At 37.8% G+C, this 22,026-nt stretch overlaps 1 protein-coding gene across 4 annotated transcripts in view; it reads right to left on the minus strand.

The window, feature by feature from the left end:
• Positions 1-22,026, minus strand: part of OTOGL (otogelin like) — a 95,016-nt gene that overhangs the window by 30,816 nt on the left and 42,174 nt on the right. For 3 of the 4 annotated variants that reach the window (XM_042017674.1, XM_042017675.1, XM_042017672.1), the window contains exons 26-36: positions 17,317-17,451; positions 16,711-16,857; positions 14,928-15,047; positions 11,228-11,344; positions 8,311-8,467; positions 7,774-7,800; positions 6,152-6,319; positions 4,329-4,607; positions 3,587-3,704; positions 2,274-2,353; positions 1,093-1,362 (exon numbers count right to left, since the gene is read on the minus strand). In XM_042017674.1, coding sequence (XP_041873608.1) covers positions 1,093-1,362; positions 2,274-2,353; positions 3,587-3,704; positions 4,329-4,607; positions 6,152-6,319; positions 7,774-7,800; positions 8,311-8,467; positions 11,228-11,344; positions 14,928-15,047; positions 16,711-16,857; positions 17,317-17,451 — 1,618 coding nt within the window. The remainder of the gene's footprint in view (positions 1-1,092; positions 1,363-2,273; positions 2,354-3,586; positions 3,705-4,328; positions 4,608-6,151; positions 6,320-7,773; positions 7,801-8,310; positions 8,468-11,227; positions 11,345-14,927; positions 15,048-16,710; positions 16,858-17,316; positions 17,452-22,026) is intronic. The other variant, XM_042017673.1, reaches the window with a different exon arrangement.

Consider the following 22,026-nt stretch of genomic DNA (forward strand, 5'->3'; position numbering starts at 1 on the left):
AGTGTGCATTATATGCTTATTTTCTGTGGAGGCTTTACTTACTACAGACCTATCAAAGATTGTTGAATTGACTGGAGGAATGGAAGCACCAGAAGGTACTGTGTAAAGATTTTCAGAGGTAACCATGGCACCTGCTATAGCTTTGGGCTTCAGGGAGGTAAACAGAGAATGCACTGGTGTAGATACCGTGCATGTTGCAGGACTTGAAGAAGTGTTTATAGGGATTTGAGAAACAACTTGAGGTGAAGATATTGTCATTATTGGCAGAGCAGCAGAAATACTGCCCTTTTTTAATGGAGATGTCTGCTCAGGAACACTCATTGAAATTTGCACTGAAGATGAAAATGGCTTTGGAGGAAAATTAGTTGAAGAACTAGCATTTCATGATATCAGAGAAGTTTTAGACAAGGGTTTTGCTGTTTTGAAATATGAAACTGTGATTAATTGAGGAAAACTTGTCTTAGAGCTAGAAAATCTAGTAGTCATTGGAATTTGAGGAGCAGTTGAAGTCAGTGCAGAAATGGGTGTTGGGTAAACCGCAGTTTGAGTAACGCCAGACCTAGTTCTAACAGACAAAGCAGATATAGGAGAAGTAGATGTGCTTAGTGTCAATCGTGGACCTAGAAGAAATACAGGTCTTATGAAAGTTGCTCTGTCAGCCAGCAAGGCAGACAAAGACACTTCAGAGTGTATTTCTGCTCCCTTAGGATGACTTACTGAAGGACTCCTACTCTTCCCAATCCCTGCAGGCAGCTCAGAAGTGACAAAAGATATCTCAGAGGTTAAAGTTGTTAGTGCTGAGGAAGGTCGAACTGTTCCTAGCTGACTGGTTCATGTTTCGAGTGAAAAAGGAAACTACCACTAGGGAAGTGGGTGTTAACACTGCAGAATGTGTTGGAATAAGACTTGCACTGAGCAGGGTTGTTGGAGTTGTTATTGTAATGGGTAAAGTTATAGATGCATTAGAGCGGGCAGTATGTGAAGTGACTGCTGAGGCTTGAAGAAGAATTGGAAAATCTGTTGAAGGGATGGGTTTGGAAAGGGCACTAGGGCTGGCTGTGCTGTGAAGTACATCAGAAGGCTCCACTGTACTTGGTAATGAAAATGTTGAATAGGTGGCTGCATTAGATGCTTCCAATGAATAAAAGTCTGTAATGGATTGTGCCGACATATTAATTCCCCTTGAAGCTGTGTTTGCACTCATGGTTATTTTGTCTGTCACACTGATGTGAGTTGATTCATTCCCTGAAGTAACAAGTAAAGGAGGTGTCTGAGGAAATCTCTCTGTGGTAGCACCCATGTGAGAGATTAACGGTGAAGGTTTCAGTCCAGTTTCTGATTCTGTAGGTGTCACAGGTATGCCTAAAAGGAAAAATGTGTGTTTAACTGTCTTTTATGTATTATTAGAAAATAAAAATAGCAAATCTATCTACTGCCCATTTAAATATCAAACCCCATTTAAATATTAGCAAATCACATCTTGCCAATGGTTCCAGGTCATCTGATGACTTTGAGGAACTCAGCTGACTCAAAATGTTTTCTAATTTTCTCTGCAGAAATGAAAGTAGTTAATTTTTATTATTGGTGAAAACCTTGATTTTGCAGAGCAGGTTTGAAGCAACAAGGCAATTCCATAGAAAATTCAGTAAATCCAAAATAGTAAAATATTTGAAATAAATACATCATTAGAATATAGTATACTATACGAGATAACTTTGTACTAGCAAATATCAAGCATAATGTATTTAATTCAAAATCTGTACAATAAAATAAGATACAATATTAAAGTGACATTTTAATATTAAAATAATACTTTATCCCCCAAAATAAGCAAATAATGTGGTATCTTTGCACACCAGAAATTATGAAATAGATGAGCTGAATTTTTTAGTGGTGTGTCATTCTCTGAAAAGACTGAACATTTTGTCACATCTCTGCGTCTTTCATCTGGGATCTCTTCCTTACAGATGCATAATATACTAGCATTATATAGTTAAATATATAGTTGCTCTGGGTATAACATAATCACAAAAGGTTATATATGACCCACTATTAGAGAAATACGAGAATTCAACTTGAAATATAACTTGTTTGAATGCAGAAGCTGTATTTTGGATGATTGGAAATGGAGTCTATGTCCCAGAGAGACTATCTTCAACAGAAAGGTGTTCTGAGAAAGCATTTAATTTAAAAAAATGTACATTTGATTAATCCTTTCCTGAGATTTCTAGAGTAATTTGTAAGAGTAGATCAACAGAATAAAGTATACTTACAGTCTTCTGGATAAACACATCTAAGTGTGACCTCATCAAGGATCATGTTTTTGGGACAGTATGGCATGCATCCTTCAACCCTTTAAAATATTGCATAGTCAACTCTAAAGCCACAGTAGAAGTACAAGTTAATTTTAAATTATTTTGTTTTGGCCAAACAAACCATTAGACTGTCTTTTCAGAGTTCTGAAAACTTTCCAATTAAATGATGAACATAGCATTTTGAGGCATTTCAAGGTAAAAAAGTTATTGAGCAGCATAATTCTATTTCTAAAGTGTTAATCATTATTTGCATAGGCTGATGAACATGATAGCTTTGGACCATTCTGCTTCCACAACTAGGTGGAAGTTTAGATCCTGAAGCAGAAAGGTTTTCCACAGAATGCTGAACTTCTCTACAAGACTGTTGTTTTACCCAGATATGTTCATTTTTGATATCAAAATATTTAGACTGACTCTATAAAGCCTTTTTCTTGTGTCCTTTCAACGTTAGAGAATGCAGACAAACCACTATATTCCCAAGCCTTTTTTCATTCTGGGGGGACTATTCAATAGGAAAATCATGACATTAACAATAAGCGTTCCCATAAGGAAAAAGCTTAGAATACGAACAGAGAAAATTAGTAATATTAATAGTATTACTGATCATAAATTGCATATGCCTAGGGAGTCTGAAATCTAAAATATCCTTTATTTTCCACCACATTGTGCTTTGTGCTTTTAGGCATTTTTCCTCTTAGTTTACTGTGGTTTCATAGAGGTCAGGGAAGAACCATGGAGACAGGAAACCTGTTTACTAAATCACAAGGTAACATCACCGCTCTGAAATCCCTCTCTTCACGTCGATGGGCATCTCCCAGTATAAAAGTTCCCTGTTCTTACAGGAGAGGGCGTATTTCTCCCTTATTATTCCTACAATTTTTGATCTCTCTCATGTAAACACCAGACAGCGTGTTGTTTTAGCATCATGGTATGCTGGTTTAGGATGCAACTACAAACCCATAGAAGGAAATAACCTTCATTTAATTTAATAGCTTTCTACTTAACCACTACCAGAAGCTAATCCTCTGGGCTAAATACAAACCCTCATTCTTGTGTTGGAAATCACATGTTAAAGGGAATACAAACTGTGGGAAATGAGAGGCTTGTAACCAATGTTTTCATACGACTTGTAAGAGTTTCTCATAAGAGTGATATTGAAATTGGGGTAGTAAAAATAAATGCATATTGCAGCAGCAGTAATTCTCAGAATGCATATGGTATGCTTAATACGAAAAACAACACAGTAGCAGTATGAGACGAATTTTACTTACAGAGGAAGAAATTTACATGCTATTCCTTCAGGATCACTACATGTCTTAAAACAAGGATTAGCACAAGATTCATATCGCCATTCACACATCCTTCTGTAAGGCACAGAAGCACTGAGTTCTGAGAAGGAAAGAAAGGGTATTGTTTATTGATTTTATAGTCAATAAACAATACATTTACAGCCTTTGCTATAACATACGTTGGGATTTTCAGATAAATGAAAAAATGAAAACCAAGTAGACAAATTCTTTAGAATTTTCAAAAAATGTGAGATTTTGTTCAGTTTCAAGTATTTTAAATTCATTCAAGCTAAAAGACACTTCAAGCTTTGACAATAAAAATAGCTATTCACTTTTAGAATATACTCTGTTTCAAAACCTAAAAGATCAGTTAAACATAGTGAAGATACTGTTGGTTGCAGATGTAATACAATTACTCAATTCATTTAAAAGAATAGATATCTATAGACTACTAATGAGGTATTAACATATATCCTTTTGTGACATGCCACTTTCTTTTTGAAAGGGTAAACCAATGAAAATATAGCTCAAAGATAAAGTGACCATCATATCTGCAAAAATTAGAATATAATAGCATTTTGAGATGGAATGGAAGACAAAGAAAGTAATTAAGAATAGGATAAAAAGTTTGTTACTACAGCTGATGAGAGACAAGAAAGAAAGAAAGTGCTCTGAAGGCAAGCAGAAAAAGAATGTTTATCCCTAGGGATTATGCAAAATTTACCTTCAATACTAAAGCTACTGAAATATTTGAATTCTTCTGAATCATCGTACTTTTCCACTTTAACACTGGATGAGGTGAGAATGATGAAAAAGCCTTTTTTACTGTGCAGTTCGAAGGCACTGAGCCCTGGACTCCAGAGACCCTGGTGGTGGAAGAAGGTGGCTCGTCTCTGAAAGGAGGCACTTGCTTGCCACTGCTCCAACCCAATGGTTTCATTGTCATGTACATACAGAAAGTAGTTTGGTCTTTCAGCAGATTCAAAGGAAACAAGAGATAGAGCTTCCACAGAAGAAAGAAAAAATAATAAAGATAATGAGATTTTCACAGAAAACAACTTATAATTGAGATTAAATCCTATATATTGGCTGTTAAGTGGCTCCTTTTAAAAACCTGTTTTTCACCAAAAAAAAAAAAAATTCAGCTTTAGGTTGCACAGAAGAGTTAGAAATGCAGTGCAGGACCTAAAAGAGACTTCAAATGATCATATAATCCAGAACTACCAGGGAGCTAATCAGTTAGATCAAAACTGCATTCAGCCTACTGCTACTAACCTTCAAAAATGATTCATAAGCAGTCTCATACTGGAACTTGCATATCTTGGGAGTTTTTCTCAAGTTTGGACAAATGTCTGACAGCTTAGCAGTGCCAAAATTTCATTGGTAAATAATATCATGTTGTAAGAACATTGAGGTCAGGCTTTTTTTATATACAGTCATATCCAGAAATACAGTAAGAAAATCTGTGGCCAAATAAGAGACTTGACCTCTATTTGCTCTACCACAAATCAAAAGTGAAAAAAATTCTCTGAAAATGCATTAATTTATAAGAAGATTGACTTAGTAGCTGATTTTCAACTTGAATAAAGTCTTGAAGTTCTTCATTCAAGAGGAATACTATCTTATCCCTCATTTCTATGTGAAAGTCACCTGTGTATTGCACAGAGATAATGAATGTTTTACTTCCACTTTACATGGGGAATTGACAAGACTGAATTAATTCTTCTGTTGTATGTATTTTCCATTTCAAAATCACATCTAAAAACCTAATTTCCCCATGGCAATAAACAACGAAATGTTTGTAAACTTAGTTTGAAATTCTTCCTTGGAGACAGAACTTCTTTTGGGCTGCTGATTTTTGAGGGTTTGTGATTTTTTCAACAAATTAAATTATTTGAGAAAGCAATGACAAAATCTTTATTGATTTGTCACAAATTTCATATATGTGAAGAAAGAAAAATAATTACAGAAGGGAAAATATTTAAACATTTATTTTTGTTGCATAGTTTGGGTAAGTCTCAATACGTGAAAAATAGAGCTTAGGATTCAGCTGTTCACCTAACTACCTTCTACATTGCATAGAGATGCTGCTTGTTAACAATGCAGAAATAGATCGATCATTCTAAGTTGCACATTTTCTAGGTCAGGAAAAGTAACAAATAAGGTGAAAACATAAAGTAGAACAGATTTTACTGGAGACAAAAATATCCTGCATTGACATTCAGTGTTGATATTTGCTAGATACTTGTATAAAATTCACTGGTTTCCACTTATACAAACTAACTGGATTTTTTCACAAAGTTATTCTATTTTGTAATATTTCTAAAACAATTCTTGAAAAGTCAACTTTAAAGCTGGAAGTGAGGCTGTCTAATATTAAAAAAAAACCCTAAAAATTTAATCCCTCCTTCATTTTGAAATTGGCCACTTACTCCAATAACTAAAAATATCTAGTCTATTTTAGGACATTTAGAAGATGCAGCAAAAATCATTCATATAGTTCGAGATACGTATCTCACCATTAGCAAAACCCCTGAGAACACTTACATAAATCTTTGTCTTTGAAAAGACCTGGAGTTATCATGAAACTGAAAATTACATTTCTGTGTGCTCCGGTTCTAGGCAGGGGAAATATCCTTCTGCTGGATACATTAGCCCCTATAATTGTGTCATTCACTCCAAAACTTGCCAAAATATAGGGTCCTTCACCAAGACCTAAGGGAAGAAAAATCAAATAGAAAAGGAAAAATCATCATCACCTAACATACAAAACTTACGTCTTAATTTTCCACTTGGTTCCACTTGGTAGTGGTAACATGCATAACTGTCCTTGGCCTTAACCCTGACAGGCAGCTAAGCACTACACACCTGGTCACTCACCCCACATCTCACAAAAGAATTAAAGGGGAAGAACTGAAAAAAACTTGTGGGTGGAAATAAAGACAGATAAATAATGGTTTGGTTTGAGTTTTGTTTATAGAGAAATAAGGAAAAAGAAAAGGAAGCAAAAAAAAAAGCCAATTGCAAGAAAAGTGATGAAAAAACCAAAATTCTTCACCACCAGCTGACCACTATGTAGGTGGACCCTAAGCAATGCCAGCCCCAGCAAATCCCCTCTGATTTCTGTTGCTGAACACAACACCATGTGTTCTGCAACATCCCTTTAGTCAGCTGGGGTCAGCTGTCCCAACTCTGTCCCCTCTAACTTCTTGTGCATCCCCAGCTTGCTTACTGGTAGATCAGCATGAGAACAGGGAATAGTCTTGATCTATGTAAGCAGTAGCTAAAATACCACTGCCATCACAAATACAAAATACGTTAATTAAATTCATGTTAACTATATGAAAAAAATTAGCCAAACCAGTACCCCTTCCTGCTTTTTCATAGAATTATAGAATAATTGAGGTCAGAAGACCTTTAAGATCATCCGGTTCAACCATCAACCTATCACTAGGATGATGTTCACCATCAAAACCATGTCCTTAAAACTTCTTGAGTAAGATAAAAGTCCCTATTACAAAGTAATTGTGGAAAGTCAGCCATACCTAGCATGATTTACATGCTACTACTGTACTAGGCCTGACAGGAGGAGAAAAAAACCATCTTTATAATGATGCTCATTATAGGATGCAAGTCATCCTAGTCATCAAAAAATATTAAAAGTCAGATTCATGTCATTGCACTTAGTCACGTTTCCCTTTTCAGTATCTATTGCTCCCTACAAAGCATGTACACAGTATCCAAATATTAGAGCAGATGACACAGGAATTTATTCTGTTAAATGAATACCACTCTCATTCTAAGGTACTGTTCTATTTACAGCATGGTACTGTGAGACTTGTGCATAAAATCCCGTAGCCTATTGAAGTCCAAATGTTGTAGGTCCCAGCTCTGAAATTTATAGTACAAACACAAGGTAACATCCTTCTGGAGCTTCTCCCTGACTGCTACCATATGTTGTAGGATGATGGATCAATCCACCTCCCACACTGCACATTATGAAGTTATTAATGGAGATATTAGGGATTACTAGGATCATTCAACACAGCTGGGCCACTAATCTTCCCTCATTAAAAATAAAAGCAATGTTAAAACTACATACAGCAAGTCAAAGAAAGAGCCCGTAAATTAACTGAGTTTTTTAAACAGGAATATCAAATACTACATACCTTGGTTGTAATATTCACAGTCATACGCTAAAAGAAAACAAGCACATTATTATTATTATTACTACAAAGTAACAAGAGAATCCTTGCATATCTGCATTCTAAAAATGTAAAGCTCACTTTCAGCAGAGGAAGTTTCATGTCCCACAAGATATTTCAGTCAGTGATTTTATTTCCTTAGACCTCTGTTCAGTGACAGCAGGCCTGAAGCAGGAATTATTCTACAGCCAAGAACCCTTCTTGCTGTCAATGAAAAGAAGAATGAACTGGATCTCTTTGCAGCCCTACACAGAAAACTGGACATCCACCAGTGCCTTTCCCACAGTCTCTGCACAAACACATCCTGAGCACAGCCAGCCCTTTGCAGCAAAACAGTAAATTTAGGTGTATAAGAACTACACAGCTAACACAGAGACAGCTTGAGAGATGTGAACTGTGTTTATTATCCCCCTGCTTCTGTCATATTTGTACAATTGGGCAGAAAAAAGCCAGAGATGCCTCCCAGACGAGCTCTGGTGCATGGCCAGCTGAGGTACCTACCACAGAGCAAAGGAGATCGCCAATGAATTGCTGCTCCCTGCTGGCAGCACTTGTGGGCATAAGCTGCAATACTGGTACACAAACACTCACAGTCCCCACCAAGATTGCAGTTGCATGTATCTGTGTGACAATTTTTGATAAAAGAAGTGACATCAATCTACAGGGGGGGGAAAAAAGAAGAAAAATAGGTGGCTTAATTGCATGAGCTGTACAAATTCCTCTTGCAGCATTTTCAGCAGGAGTTTTACTTCTGGATTGACTGAAAGAATTAAACACAAAAATAAGGTATTTTTCAAAGTTTGGGCATATTCCTACACAAAAAGTACACTTCAAATGATCAGCTTATACCTAAGTTACAGGTCAAAAGAAAAATTCAGTCAGTGACTATTAACTTGCTTGTCCACACACCTGCTGTTCATCAACTTTAGAGAATTATTGAAGCTGGCAGTTCTGCTCTCATAAGGCAAATACTGCCATCTCTAGTCATCCTGTCAGTTTTGCATGAACAACAAAATCAGAGCTGCAACTCTGATTACCAAGTTATTAAATTAATAAGTTGTAGAGGGGATTTTTCCCAGGGACAGAAAGATTAAGACCACTGGTGACATTGGGCAGAAAAAAAAAAATTTCTGTACTTATAAAGATTTTAAGATAATTTGCCCACAAAACTTCATTAGATCAGAAAACGACATTCTCACTCTAAAATCCTATCACAATATTTCATGGTTTTACATGATACACTATTTCTTGAGTTTAAATCATCTTTTTCGTAATATTGAGCAATATTTCCGAAACAGTGTTCTTACTCAACACATGGAATGTTTAAAGAAATGCTTTTCTTCAGTTTAGTCTCTGGTTGAGCTCAGTTGTACAGCACTCAAATGGCACACATCAGATTACAGAAATACCATCACAGTAACAAAGCAGCACTTATCTAACACAAAGACAGCTTCTCAGCTGGCAGCTGCTAGAAGCTGGCAGGGACTGGATCAAGTGCAGGGAGATGTTACTGTGCTTTCATTCTTTTACTTGTTTTGAAAACAGGGATACCCCTGGGGATGTGAGGGACACACACGAGAATTAGCTCCATTGAAAATGGCAGTAGTAGCTTTGTAGGAATCACCAAACAGCAAACTGGCCCCAAAGACCTCAACCTGTCTCTCATGCCTGAATAACAGCACCTCTCCACGGGTCAGCAATATCCTGCTCTTGTGACAAACTGGGAGCCTTGGGCCAAAGCTTCTGCTGAGTTCAGGAATTATGAGGAAGACCTTTTTATCTGCAAATGTTCAGGTTCCTCAGACCCTGTTGAATTCAGTGCTTATCTGGACAACTGCAATCCATCAGTTGCTGCCAGCCAGAGATGCAAGATTTGTCTCCCTGAAAACCGGGCATTGCTGCCCGAGTTGAACTCCAAGGCCACCTGTCCCACAGGCAGGAGTTTGCCTGCATGCACTGCAGGCTCTTCAATCACCCACATAGCAGGAACAACAAAAAGCAACAAAAAGCCCACATCTATTATTTTTCCATGCCCCCAATGTCAGTCTCTGCTTGGGCTTTTTTCTTGGCACCCAGTTCCCCACCCAGCAGTCAGCTGCACATGCCCTCGATAGGAAGTCACTTTACATTACATTTGCAGAAGCTGTACTTTCACATGCTGATTAATAGGTCCTAAAAACACATGAAAGATGTTTGCTTTACAGACTGTCCCATACAAGATAAATATGTACATGTGGAAATATTTGACTACTTATTAAATTACATGTTTTGCACCTGGCATAGATTTTTTAATATAATTATGCTAAATTTTTGGCATCATATTTGCAAATTCTAATCACAACGTGGATATAGAAAATGAATGTTCAAGAGAAAAGGTCTTTCTAAGTTGCTATAATAATACACTTTCTTAAAAACCCTCAGAAGTTCCATTTTATTTATTATTTGCCACTTTGAAAAATACACTCATCATTATGTTCTCAGGCACATACTCAGAAAATTCTTTACATAGTAACTTAAGTCAACATTAATAAATCTCTTGGGTTAAGCTCCTGCAACCTGCTACACAGGCAAATTCCTAATCATGTTGATGTCCAGCTTCAGTCCTGAAAGTCAGGAGGTTCAGCTGGGACGGTTAATGACATCATTTAGTATTAATAATCATGAAGAAAGCAAGAGACTGAGATGAAATGTCATAGTGGTTCTTGTTTGCACAGGTGTAAAGAAGCACCTAAATACCATTGGGAGGCTAAAATTGGAAATAGGGAAAAGTGTATAAAGCAGGTCTTGCATTGGTAACGGGTGGATTAAAATGCCATAAAAGATTATCACACAAACTTTTGTTGTCCCCACCTTGTCTAGACTTAACTAAAGGACATTCTCATAACTCAAGCCCCAGGCTCAGCCAGATATTGGGAAAACAAGGACACCAAACTTCAAAGTTTTGATAAAACCAGATGATAAGCTGTCAGTTAAAAATACCAATAGCTCTGAAGCTGAAATCTTGCTCTTTCATATTTATTTCTATATAGAGCAGGACACTTAACAAAATAAAACCATTTGAGCTAAGCTGTAGGTGCATTACACATACACTTTATTTTAGAGTCCTTCCATTTATACAAATCTACAATTTATAAAAATTTAGCTACCTATATAGATAAAAGGTATAAATAAAACCTAGAGAATAGAACCTTGATTATTCAGTCGACTAACTCACAACTCTGTTACCACTACTATATTTAGATTCCAGTCTTGAAAGGAACAAGGAGCTCTGCACAAACATAGCGCACCCACACAGAGATACTTGCAGGGATTTACTCTGTATCCTCACATTCAGACTGAGGGTAATGGCAAGAAGAAGTTAATTACTGGAATTTTATTATTTTCATGACAGCATATCTTGAATATTTAATAAACTTACCACATTGCGACAAGGTGCAAAAAGATCACTGTATAAAATTGAGCATTCCTTTTTGGCATAAGGGAACTTGCTCTGATGTACTTCACATGGTCTCAGTGTTTCATTTGGGCTCTTGCACTTGAAAACAAGGAAGAACACCACAAATATTTTATAGGTAGCTGTGTTTATCAGGTACACCACAATATTATATAATTCAATACTTACATAATCAGAAAACAAAAAATTTAAATGCTATCTTCTTCATCTTCTTTCCATGATTTGTTGCTATAATTGAAAACATTTGCACAAAAAAGAATCTGTGTTTCGTTCTAAAGCACAAAAATGTTCCTGCTGTCTGCTCAATGCATAAAGACAAAATGTTTTCTTTGCGACACATTATAATCATTACCAGAGCAACCAACTGTAACATCACAAACAAATACATAGTCCAAATCCATCCTGGGTGGTTTTGCACCGACTTTAAATGGAGTCATACTACAGATGGCTTTAGCCCTGTTAGTTCAAATAAAGCCGCAGTGGTAGGAAGGGAGCAACTCATTAAAAAAAATAGAGTCAAAGATCACCATGATAACTCGAAAATGGCTGAGATACAACAGCATCACTTAAAGGGTCTCTTCAAAAAGAAAAACAAAAGAACAGAAAAATACAGGAAAGGGACATTCAAGCTCAGAGAACACAAGTTCATCCAAAATCATGCTGTCTAGGTGCAGCAGGGAAGGTGGGTGTCACGCACCAGGAGGGTATGACGACAAATCCACAGGCATCATCGGGGTGTCCCACAGCAGCCTCAGCTGCAGTGCAGTCACCCACCTGTGCTGCCCTCCTGTGCAGTTGCTCAGACACTGCTGTGAGGGAATGTGTGGCCAATCCCAGGAAGGAGAAGCCCTGGAAGCATCTCATGCTTCACAGTGCTCATACAAGAACATTTCCCAGTAGCAGAGCTGGGTTTTAGGCCTCTGGCTTTACAGTATTTAGATTTTTCAGAAATGGTGACCAGGATACACCTTTATAAAGGCCAAAGGTCCTTTCTGAAAAAATCCCTAAGGCCTACTGCGGGGGCAGATGAAGTGTCAAGTCTGCCTGAGCACAGCCTAGCAGTAAGACCAAGGTCGAACTTAGATCCTGAATGTTCTGGCAGACACAGACATTAGGAGATTACATGATATTTTATAAATATAGATCTCCACCAAAAGGTAAGGTGAAAGTCTGGGCGGCATAAGCAAAAGTTGTAACATCCTGCAAGTTAATGTGCTGTGCTTTTTAAGGGAGACGCTGAACTGATAAATAGAAAAAGAAAAATTCACACACTTCATACAAAGTATTTACACATTTGTTTATGTACGACCGTCTAGATGAGCAGTAATTCTTCAAACATTTGCCTTGTTTCCTTACAAAATGTAAATGTTTTATGTACAATGAAATATATCTCAATGGAGATATTGAGGCAGAGAAGCCTCAAAATCTCTATTCCAAAGCATTCTTTCAGGAGGTGAGAAACATTTAGTCAATTTTCTGCTGTGTCAAGGAGAGAATAGATTAAAAACTGGTCCTGACAGACATCCAAAGGGAGAATGTCATAGGTTAGCAAAGCATAGTCCCGGAAGTGATGTTCTGCAAAGGAGTGCTTACAGCTTCCTCTATGACTTGACAGAACCTATCAGCTGGCCAGTTTGAATATAGACAATTCTTTAAGCCACTTAAAGTTGTGATCACCTCTGTGATCCACACTTAAGAATAGAAACCCTGAGGCAGAGGCTCTCTCTCGTTTCCGGCGCTGGGACAGGTGGCTGCGGGCCCCGTGTGGGGGCCAGCGGGCCCAGCCCAGGCCCTGCTTGGGCCAGGCTGGGCTGGGCCACGGCCATCCTGGAGCCGATGGGCCCTGTTCCACCCGTGGAACCCCCCCACAGTCCTGCTGTGGGCAGCCAGAGGAGCTCGGCTCCCCCCCCTCTCCACTGTGATAAGCCATATTCCAGCTACGTGAGATTTTAGTGCTGTGAAGAGCTGAAAACTCTGATTTTAGTGCTGTGAAGAGCTGAAAACTCTGATTTTAGTGCTGTGAAGAGCCCTTTTAGTGCTGTGAAGAGCTGAAAACCTGAGGGAAGAGAAAGAGGAGATGCTTAAAGCTGAAATTCTGTTGTGAAGCTATGATATATCAGAGTATCCTGTTGTAATTTCATGAAGATATGGAGGGTGGAGTGTTCAATTCAACTCGTAAGCAAAAGCACCTGTGCTGAGATAGGCAGATGCTGATGCAGCTGTAATTTCATGAGAAGTTTGAACAGGGAGAGATGGAAGTGATGAGGACTTTTGCTCCAAATGGAAAAGGAGAAAACCTCAGTTCCTAGAGATGCTCCCAGAGACAGTCCTAAGGATGAAGATGAGGAAGACCCTTTGCTCCCAGGGAAGGAGAAGGGCCTCTGTTCTTAGAGATTAAATGCTCCCAGAGATGGGTGAAGAGAACTTTTGTTTCAGAACGGCTCAACCTTAAAATTGTACCCCAAAAAACTTCAAGAGTGGACCCTCAAAAGCAGTTGTGGGAAAAGCTGCAAGTTGGGGGAAGGGACTCACATGCAGGCAGAGAGACTCCTCTTCCTAAATGGACTGAACAATATTTGGAAGTGGGCGGCTGTCTCGTTGTGATAATGTTTCCATAGCATGAGCAAGAGAGACTCCTCTTCCTAAATGGACTGAACAAGGTTATTATGGAAGTGGTAAACAGACTGAACATCTTGAGGGTTGTCTTTTTACATTGTCAGTGGGAGAAGGGAGGAAGGTGGGGGGAGGAGAAGAGTTCTGAAGGTGTGGTATAATTTTTTTCCCTCTTTTAGGTCTGTTAATAAACTTCTTTATATTCTTTCAAGTTTGGTGCCTGCTTTGCCTTTCTCCTAATTCTTGTCTCACAGAAGATAAGCAGTAATGAGTATTTTGGACCAAACCACTACACTAAATTGGTGTTTCTGTCCGGTTACAAACCCAACCTGCTACAGAGAGCTTTACAAATAATGATTTTTCAGGAGGTCCACAAGGCTATAAAACTTCACATCTCAGCACAAATTAATGAAAATCTTATTCTCCTGTGTTATAAACCAGAGTTATGGCCATCCGCTCTCCACAGCCTCCTCCTTCCTTCTCCTCAGAAACCAAGTTTCCATACTGGACTGTGCCTATTGCTGTTCTGAGCCTTTTCTGCCCATCCCTTCACCACCTCTGCTTCATCAGTTTACTCTGTTTACAAAGTGCAACTAAAATAAATCTTTGTTTTATTTTCAGTGTTCAGAAACTCTTTTCCAGACCACTTCTTTCCAGCATTCAGATTCTGTTTACTTTTGGTATCCTGATGCCTCCAATCCCAGAGAAATTACAATTGTTTTTAAAATTGGGATTAATCAAAAATATCAGAAGCAGTGTACCTAACTTTGTAGAATACTGAAATCCAGACAATTATAATTGGATTACATAGGGGAAAACATATCCTGCCCTAAAGAGATTGTTTGGTTTCATTTAAATTCAGGATATGTTTGCTATGACACAAGACATTATTAACACATTTCACCTCTACAGACACAAAATTTAAAATGTCCTGTTATACAGTGACCATAAATTTAGAAAATATCTGTACATCGTGTGCTTACAATGTGCTCATTTAGAAATTAAAATTATAATGTTTTTTCTCTAAATTTTGATTGGACATGGGACTTACCTGTCCTAATACCCAGCTGTCTCCAAACACCTGTGCATTTCTCACCTCCATGTTGTTTGATGTAGTCAGATCATTTGAAGTATATTTGTCAAAATTTCCACACAAGCCTGCCAGTTTGCCCTGAAGGAGAAGAAATTTTTTCATAAACTAACAGTCAATAATTGGCCCAAATGACACACATGGAATATAAAAATTTTAAGTGAAAAGGGTGAATGCAAATCTGACTTATATTTTGAAAATATCTGATGCTCTGCTATGCCTGCAGTTCCATATTGCAAATATCTTTTAACATAAATCAGTGGTTTTCTTCTTGTTTTCCAGAACTTGTTCTTAGTGCCTGCCTGTGAAAATGGACTGGAATCTAGTAATATTTTTTTCTGAAAGCTTAGTAGTGCTTCCAGTCCAAAAGTCAAAAGTTCAGGTGAATTACCTCATGATTGTGAAGCCTGACTAGGTGTTGTCATTAAAACTTGTTAACTCTAATTTTAGCTCACAATAGCTAGAACATTTGTAATAGCAGTTATAAAAGACACAGCTGCAACTTTATTGTGTTGGGTATGCACTTCTGATGCAAAACCTACGTAGACATGCATACACCCATAAATATATATTAAAATAGATATTTCTGCACAACAGTAAAAAGTAAAGTTGGATTTTTAGAGTGTTGTGGCTCACGCTAATGAGTTCTTTTTTCTTGAGGTCTGCTGCAGACATCTTACTGAACTGGAGCCTCTGGAAGAAACAGTCATTGGAAACAGAATGAACTGGAAGAATTTGTGTTCCTGAATGGAACCTCAGCTCCCTGCTAGCTTACTCAAAAACAGAAGAAATTTTTTTCTCCATGTGTATTGTTGACTGATAAATCAACCTGTAGGTGAAGTAAGTATGTTACAGCTATTTGGACAGAAGCCTACAATAATTTTGCTTTAAAACCACATTAGATGGTCATTATAGCTTTGACTTACACTTCAGAAAATCTGATACTGTGTTCTAGCCTAGCATGCTTTCTTTTCTTTTGCTGAATGAGCCCCACCTTAATACATGTGTTCATGTTTGAAACAAAGGAGAACTGTAACTCTGAATTGCACAGATATGGTTACTCTGCCAGCACCCAAAGACTGAGTTGCAGAAACACCAAGGTAGATGATGACATAGGAATGGAAAATAGAAGAGCAACTGGCAAAAGAAGAAGCCTTGAATTCTTGCTTGCATCATGACAGAATCCTGTCACGATATATCTTTCAGGTTTAAATGTAAGTTTTTTGTCTACATCCTTTCCTGTATTTTGTCTTTTTAAGTTAAACCCAAGATGTGACTCCATCTGTTCATCTCAGAAGCCTCTGTTACATCCCAGGTTGCAGATCTATCATCAGTCTAATGCAATCTGTACTGCAAACTTGCCATCTTCCATGTCACTAGATATGGAAGCTTCTTTTCCATTGGCTTTAGCAATTATGCGAACACGCAGTGAACTGGGTATCTCAAAACTACCCCTCCCTTTGAGCCCCCAAAGTATCTTTGAGTCAGAGCTGAATCCCTGCATATGTCCAAGGTTGCTGTGTATCAAGCAATGGGGTAAGCATACATGTAGCAACCACTCCTTCTCTTTGGAAGTTGCATTCTCCATCTCTTCTTACCTGGGAAATGCTAGCCACTGAACACAGTGATAAAAAGCTATACCACTGGGAGTCTTGAAGAAAAGAATATCACGGTTACTCAATAAAAGATCACATTAGCAATATAGAGAATCTACACAAAATCTCAGGTTTATATTTTGGCTCACCTTCCATCGAGGTCCAACTTTAACATGCATCATTGTCTTCTTATCCCATAGAATTGTAATGTCCTGTTCTGGAAAGTGTATCACAGTATAATATCCAGCCTTCCAGAGCTGATAGTTAGATTTGTTTTCCTGTGCCCCTAGAGTCTTCTGACACAAACGAATATTTATTAAGATCTGCTAAAGTAGTGCTACCAAGGTATACAAACAGATAACAGCAAAATTTATATTGAAGACTACTTCAGCATATAGCTGAATCAATAATATTAATGGAACTGTTTAATACTTTGATATTTTGTCTTTTCAGTCATTCAAGTTTGCTTCATACTTTGGTTTCCCTTTCAAAACCAAGTGGAAAGAAACTCATAAATGCCAGTATGTTCCAGCTCCTTGAGACTTTTGAGCAATCTTCTTTGTAGGACAAATAGAACTCGGGGCAAAAAAAAAAAAAAAGATGTGTCCTGGGACCTGCTGCTTTATCCTGGCCTAAGCACTTGTACTGTATTAACTCAGACTGAGAGACACTTTCCAAAAACATGCTCCTTTAGAGCTGTAAATTTGCAGTGCTTATCTTAAAGGGCAACACAAAAAGGAAAGAAAATAACTAACCTGTTTCTCAGAAGGTTCACTAAAATAAATCTCAGTATCTCCAACAGTGATGAAAACATTCTTCGAGCAAACAATATCATTGTCAAAGCACTTTTTGTTCTGAGCAATTATAGATATATTTGAGTTATCTGTGCTCTGTAACATTAAGAAGAAATCATTTTACTTATATATTCAATTGCATTTCACTCCTGGAGATTTATTCTATGTTTACCATCACAAAAAAAGGTGTATAATTTAGAATTTACACACTTTTGAAATTAAATTTAAGTAAGTTACCAAACCAGGAAATGCATTTTTAAATTCAAAGCTGAACTTTGGAGTTAAAGAGCTATTATGCTCAGCTGTGACTCCTCTTGCTAAAGACTTCACAAACTCAGAGGATCAGGCTACTCCTAAAATAAGAGTCTGGTTTAGGCTTTTAAAACATGCTTATACTTGGAATCCAATATTTACAGCACAGTGTGTTTGTCAAAATTGAGACACGCTATAAAAAGAGCTTTATTTTTAAACCAAGGTACATGAGATCAAGCTGTTTTCGTATTTTTAAAACCAAGGAACCTACCATCTGCAGTAGTAGATAGAACAGTTTCTGTGCCACCACTCATCAAATTTCACAAAACTATGAGTCATACTCAGTGTTATTGGGGGGCGTAAAGGTTTCTGCCAATATTTTTGTTTGTGGGGTGGGGTTATTTTAACATTTAGAAGATTTGAATACTTTGTTGTCTTGATTTACTGGTGTTTTAGTACTTTAAACTCAAATTTAGTGCCTTCCCAATCCCACACCTTTCGGCTCTACGGCCTGTACATTAATTTTGCATTCTAGGCACAAAAAACCCACCTTTGCACCTTGGCTCAACATACCTGTTTATTCACCTACAGCTTCTGTGGTTCTTCTGTATCCTGAGGGAAATTCACATGCACCTTGTAATTCCCCATGCTAAGGTTTTTACTTGAACAAAGGAGATCAACTTTCTTTTCAGAGTTGCTAACACTACCGCAAACAAATGCAAAGTTGAGTTATTCCTATTATTTCCTATTTTAATTTGCTTTCCTGTTCATTTCTGAACCAATCTTTGCAAATCAACAAGCAGCCATAACTGTAGAAATTACTTGAGAAAGTTAACTTCGTAACATTAATGAGCCAATAACACTGTTTCTGAATCTGGTTCGATTTTTGATCAAATTCAGTCCTACAGTGATCACAAACCTGAGACAGACATAAAATAAAAATCTTACAGACATGAAATAAAAATCTTGGAAGTGGCAAGTAGCACCCACTGACAAATCTAGTTTTATATGGGACACTTGGGCAGTGCTGGGAATAAAAAGCTTCTCTTCTTGATAAAACTCTCCTTACTCCCACCCTACTTTAAACATAGTCTCTGAAACTATGTTTAGATGAAACTAATTGCAGGTGCTAATGGGCATGGTGTGCAAGATGGAAATGGTGGCTCTCAGCATCTCCCCAGTCCTGGGAACTACTCTTGGCTCCTAGCAATGCTCTTGAAGAGCTCCACTTGGCCATAACAGGAGGCATCCCTTGCCTTGGTTTATGCCCACAGAATCTCTCCCCAGAGCTTTGCTCCCTCCTGTGGTCCATGTACCGCTGCCCTGGTCAGTGTACCCCCAAAAGGTGCTGGCTACTTACTCCTAACTACTTTTTGCCTGTCTCACATTTGTACCCTTATTTATTCCATGCTCATCAAAATTCAAGAATTTTTTAAAAAAGCAGTAATTTTTCCTCATCAGTGATAAACATCTCATACAGAAAACATAGGTGCTATAGGAAGCAGATCGTGTATTTTTCCTTAATAGAAGTCACAGTGACCAAACTCTTTAAAGAACACTTTCAATCTAAAATCAAAAACAAACCCAACCCCAGATGATGGAAAGTGTAGAGGTACTTTTTTGCCACACGGAGGAGGTGCTACAGTTTTGCTGCCTTTAGCCTAGCATAGCCCACAATCCAGAGGATGCTGCTACCTGGCATAGAAAACACTCTACAGCAGGCGAGTGCTTGTGAATGCAATGAACACAAGCTGTGGGAGACTGCCTGCAAGCTCTATGTTACCCTAATGCCAGGGCTTAGGAAACAGATGGTATTTGTCAGCAGTTAGCTTGGAAGACAACATTTACAGTGGGTAAAATTATTCACTAACTGCTTAGTGGTAAGGGGGTGTAGGAAATCAGATCTCCATGATTTAGCAAGGGAACTCAGTTTAAAAGTATCAAAAGCTTCAAGGTAAAGCAAAGTTCATCTGTTCCATTCTGTTGTAAAGTTGTTTTAGGTTGCACTCAAAATAAAATTGGTCACTACCTTATTGGGAAATACACTATGCTTTAATTAAGCCAGGCTTGCTGCTGGAGTCAGTACAACAATTGTTCCCCTCCAAGTCAGATAACAGCCCAGAGCATTTTTTGATTTATTGGATGTGATGTGGTAAATTAAAAAGGAGACAATCTCATTAGTTTGCTAGATAGGATGCAAGCTGATACATTCTGTGCTGGCCAACTGGAAAGCAAGAAAGCAAGCTACCTCCCCACCATGGCTCAGTGCAGACAAGGACTTTGCTTGCAGTCTCTAGGTCTATTTGATGCCGATGACACTGTGGGCTCTTTTCATGGCACAGTTCATTTCTCTTCAGTTAGCTTAGTCTTAGCAAAAAGGGACACTCAGAGTTAATAGGGAAGCAATGTCTTCCCCATAAGAAAAGAAATTAAGAGCTTGATTTTAAATAAGGGTAGTTTAATCAGGCTAATTATCCCACAGTAGAAATACACCTTTTTTGGCAATGAAGACAAGTCCTTGAGGCAGCAGCGGGTAGCTGTATTAGCTATGCTAATTGAAGCTGCTGCCTGTGCCTTCTGGCAGTCCAGGCCAATCCCTTCATCTGAACAGCATCAACATACTCAAGTCAGAAGTTTTTGTGTATGGTTGGGATTTGAGCCAAGGGCATGAGCTGAGTTATATTTCAAGTTAACTCTGAAGTACAGAGAAGCCTGGAGCCAGGAAGTGTTTTGCTGACCAAAGGCAGAACAGGGAGTCCTGAAGACATGTGCAGTACTTCCTTACTTTAGGACTGCATGATGGTTAAATTACTAGAAATGATGCAGGATGGAAATGCAGAGAGACTGTGGTAGTAGTTCAGTAGACTTATGAGTAAACCAGACATTTAAGAAAAAGGGGTTTTGCATTAAATCCTGAATCTTCTGTGCTTTCTCTTTTTCAAATTAAATCTTAGACCTAAACACAAACATAAAAATATCATTATGCATTACATGTCTCTTATGGCTCTAAGCTTTCACAAAATTATTTGCTTTACATATATACTCTTGCCATTCTCTCCATATACCTCAATAGACACCTTTCCCAGCCATACAGTACTAGACAAATTCAAACTTGAAAGACAGTTTCTATCACAGTCTTCAAATTATTCTGTATCTGCTTCACATGCAGTCTCTTCTTTCAATAAAGAAGAAATAAAGTGCAATTGAAACTTAACACTTAACTAATACCAATGCAAAAGAAAGGACTATTCAGATTAGGCGAGGATCATCTGATGTTTATATAAGACAGTGAGGTCTTAGGCAAATCTCAAGAGATCTTAGAGAATGTGATGGTATAAATGATAATGATCGAGTTCCATCTCTCTAATCTGCACTAAATCCAAACAAATATGAAAACAAGCTTTTGTTACTACCACTAGAAGAAATACCTGAGTAGATACTAGGAGCAGGTCTAATGAATAACAAGGTGGGGGTTTTTTTGGTTTTGTTTTTTTTCTGCACAGCCTCTTTCCAAGGCAGAGTCACTCTTTACCTTTTTAGGTAAAATGCACCCAGCAGGGGATGTACTACAGTTCATCATGTGAAACCTACTTACGCTGACAGAAACTTGAAATAAAATGGTTTTCCCACTGCAAGAGTATCTTCCCACGTAAATTACCATATCCAGCCCGTTCCAACTTAATATCAGTTTCTTTGTGATAACATGGAGTTGCCAAGCAACAGAAGAGACAGAGTCACAGCGCTGGGCAGTCAGTCAAAAGCTCATTGTCAGTCCCACTTCTCAGGACATTCTTTTTCTAGACTTCACTGCACTTTTTTCCATATTTCTTCCTAGTAGAAAAAGCAAAGCACTGCTTTCCTTTTTCTGTTTTTTTTCTGTTTGTTGTTTTTTTTTTGGCAGTGCTTGGGAATGCTACAGTTTATTTTTGTTAGAAACTTTCTATTTCAATATCCTATTAAAAATTTTCTATCCCTTTTAACCACTAACAATGTTGTGTAGTGTGCTTACATTGTCAAAATGCAGCCTGGGAGAAGACAATTGAAAAGTGGCTGTATTTATTTCTTTGAAAGTTTCATTAAAATGTCTCTAACTGTTCAGTGTAAAGACTCATTATTTTCCATTCTTAATATCCTGATTTACCCCTTATCTTTGGTTTATTCCTTACAATACACTAAATTGCAAACTAGGGTGGCCATAAAGGCATATGAGGACATCCTGGGAATGGAATAGAGATAGATTAGGTCTATCTTCCTTTTGTTTTAATGATGCTTTAGATGTTTTCATATATAGACATAAAAAAGAAGCGCAAAAAGCTCTAAACATACTGAAAAAAATATACAATAGTTTAAAAAGTAGAATTTGCTTTCTCCTTCCTACATATTTTTAGAGAGATTCCTTAGCTCTGTTCAGACCTAACA

Source organism: Corvus kubaryi, unplaced genomic scaffold (genome assembly GCF_017639235.1).
Source record: "Corvus kubaryi isolate FWS band 111438036 unplaced genomic scaffold, C.kubaryi_AGA036_p1.0 137, whole genome shotgun sequence".
NCBI lineage: Eukaryota > Metazoa > Chordata > Aves > Passeriformes > Corvidae > Corvus > Corvus kubaryi.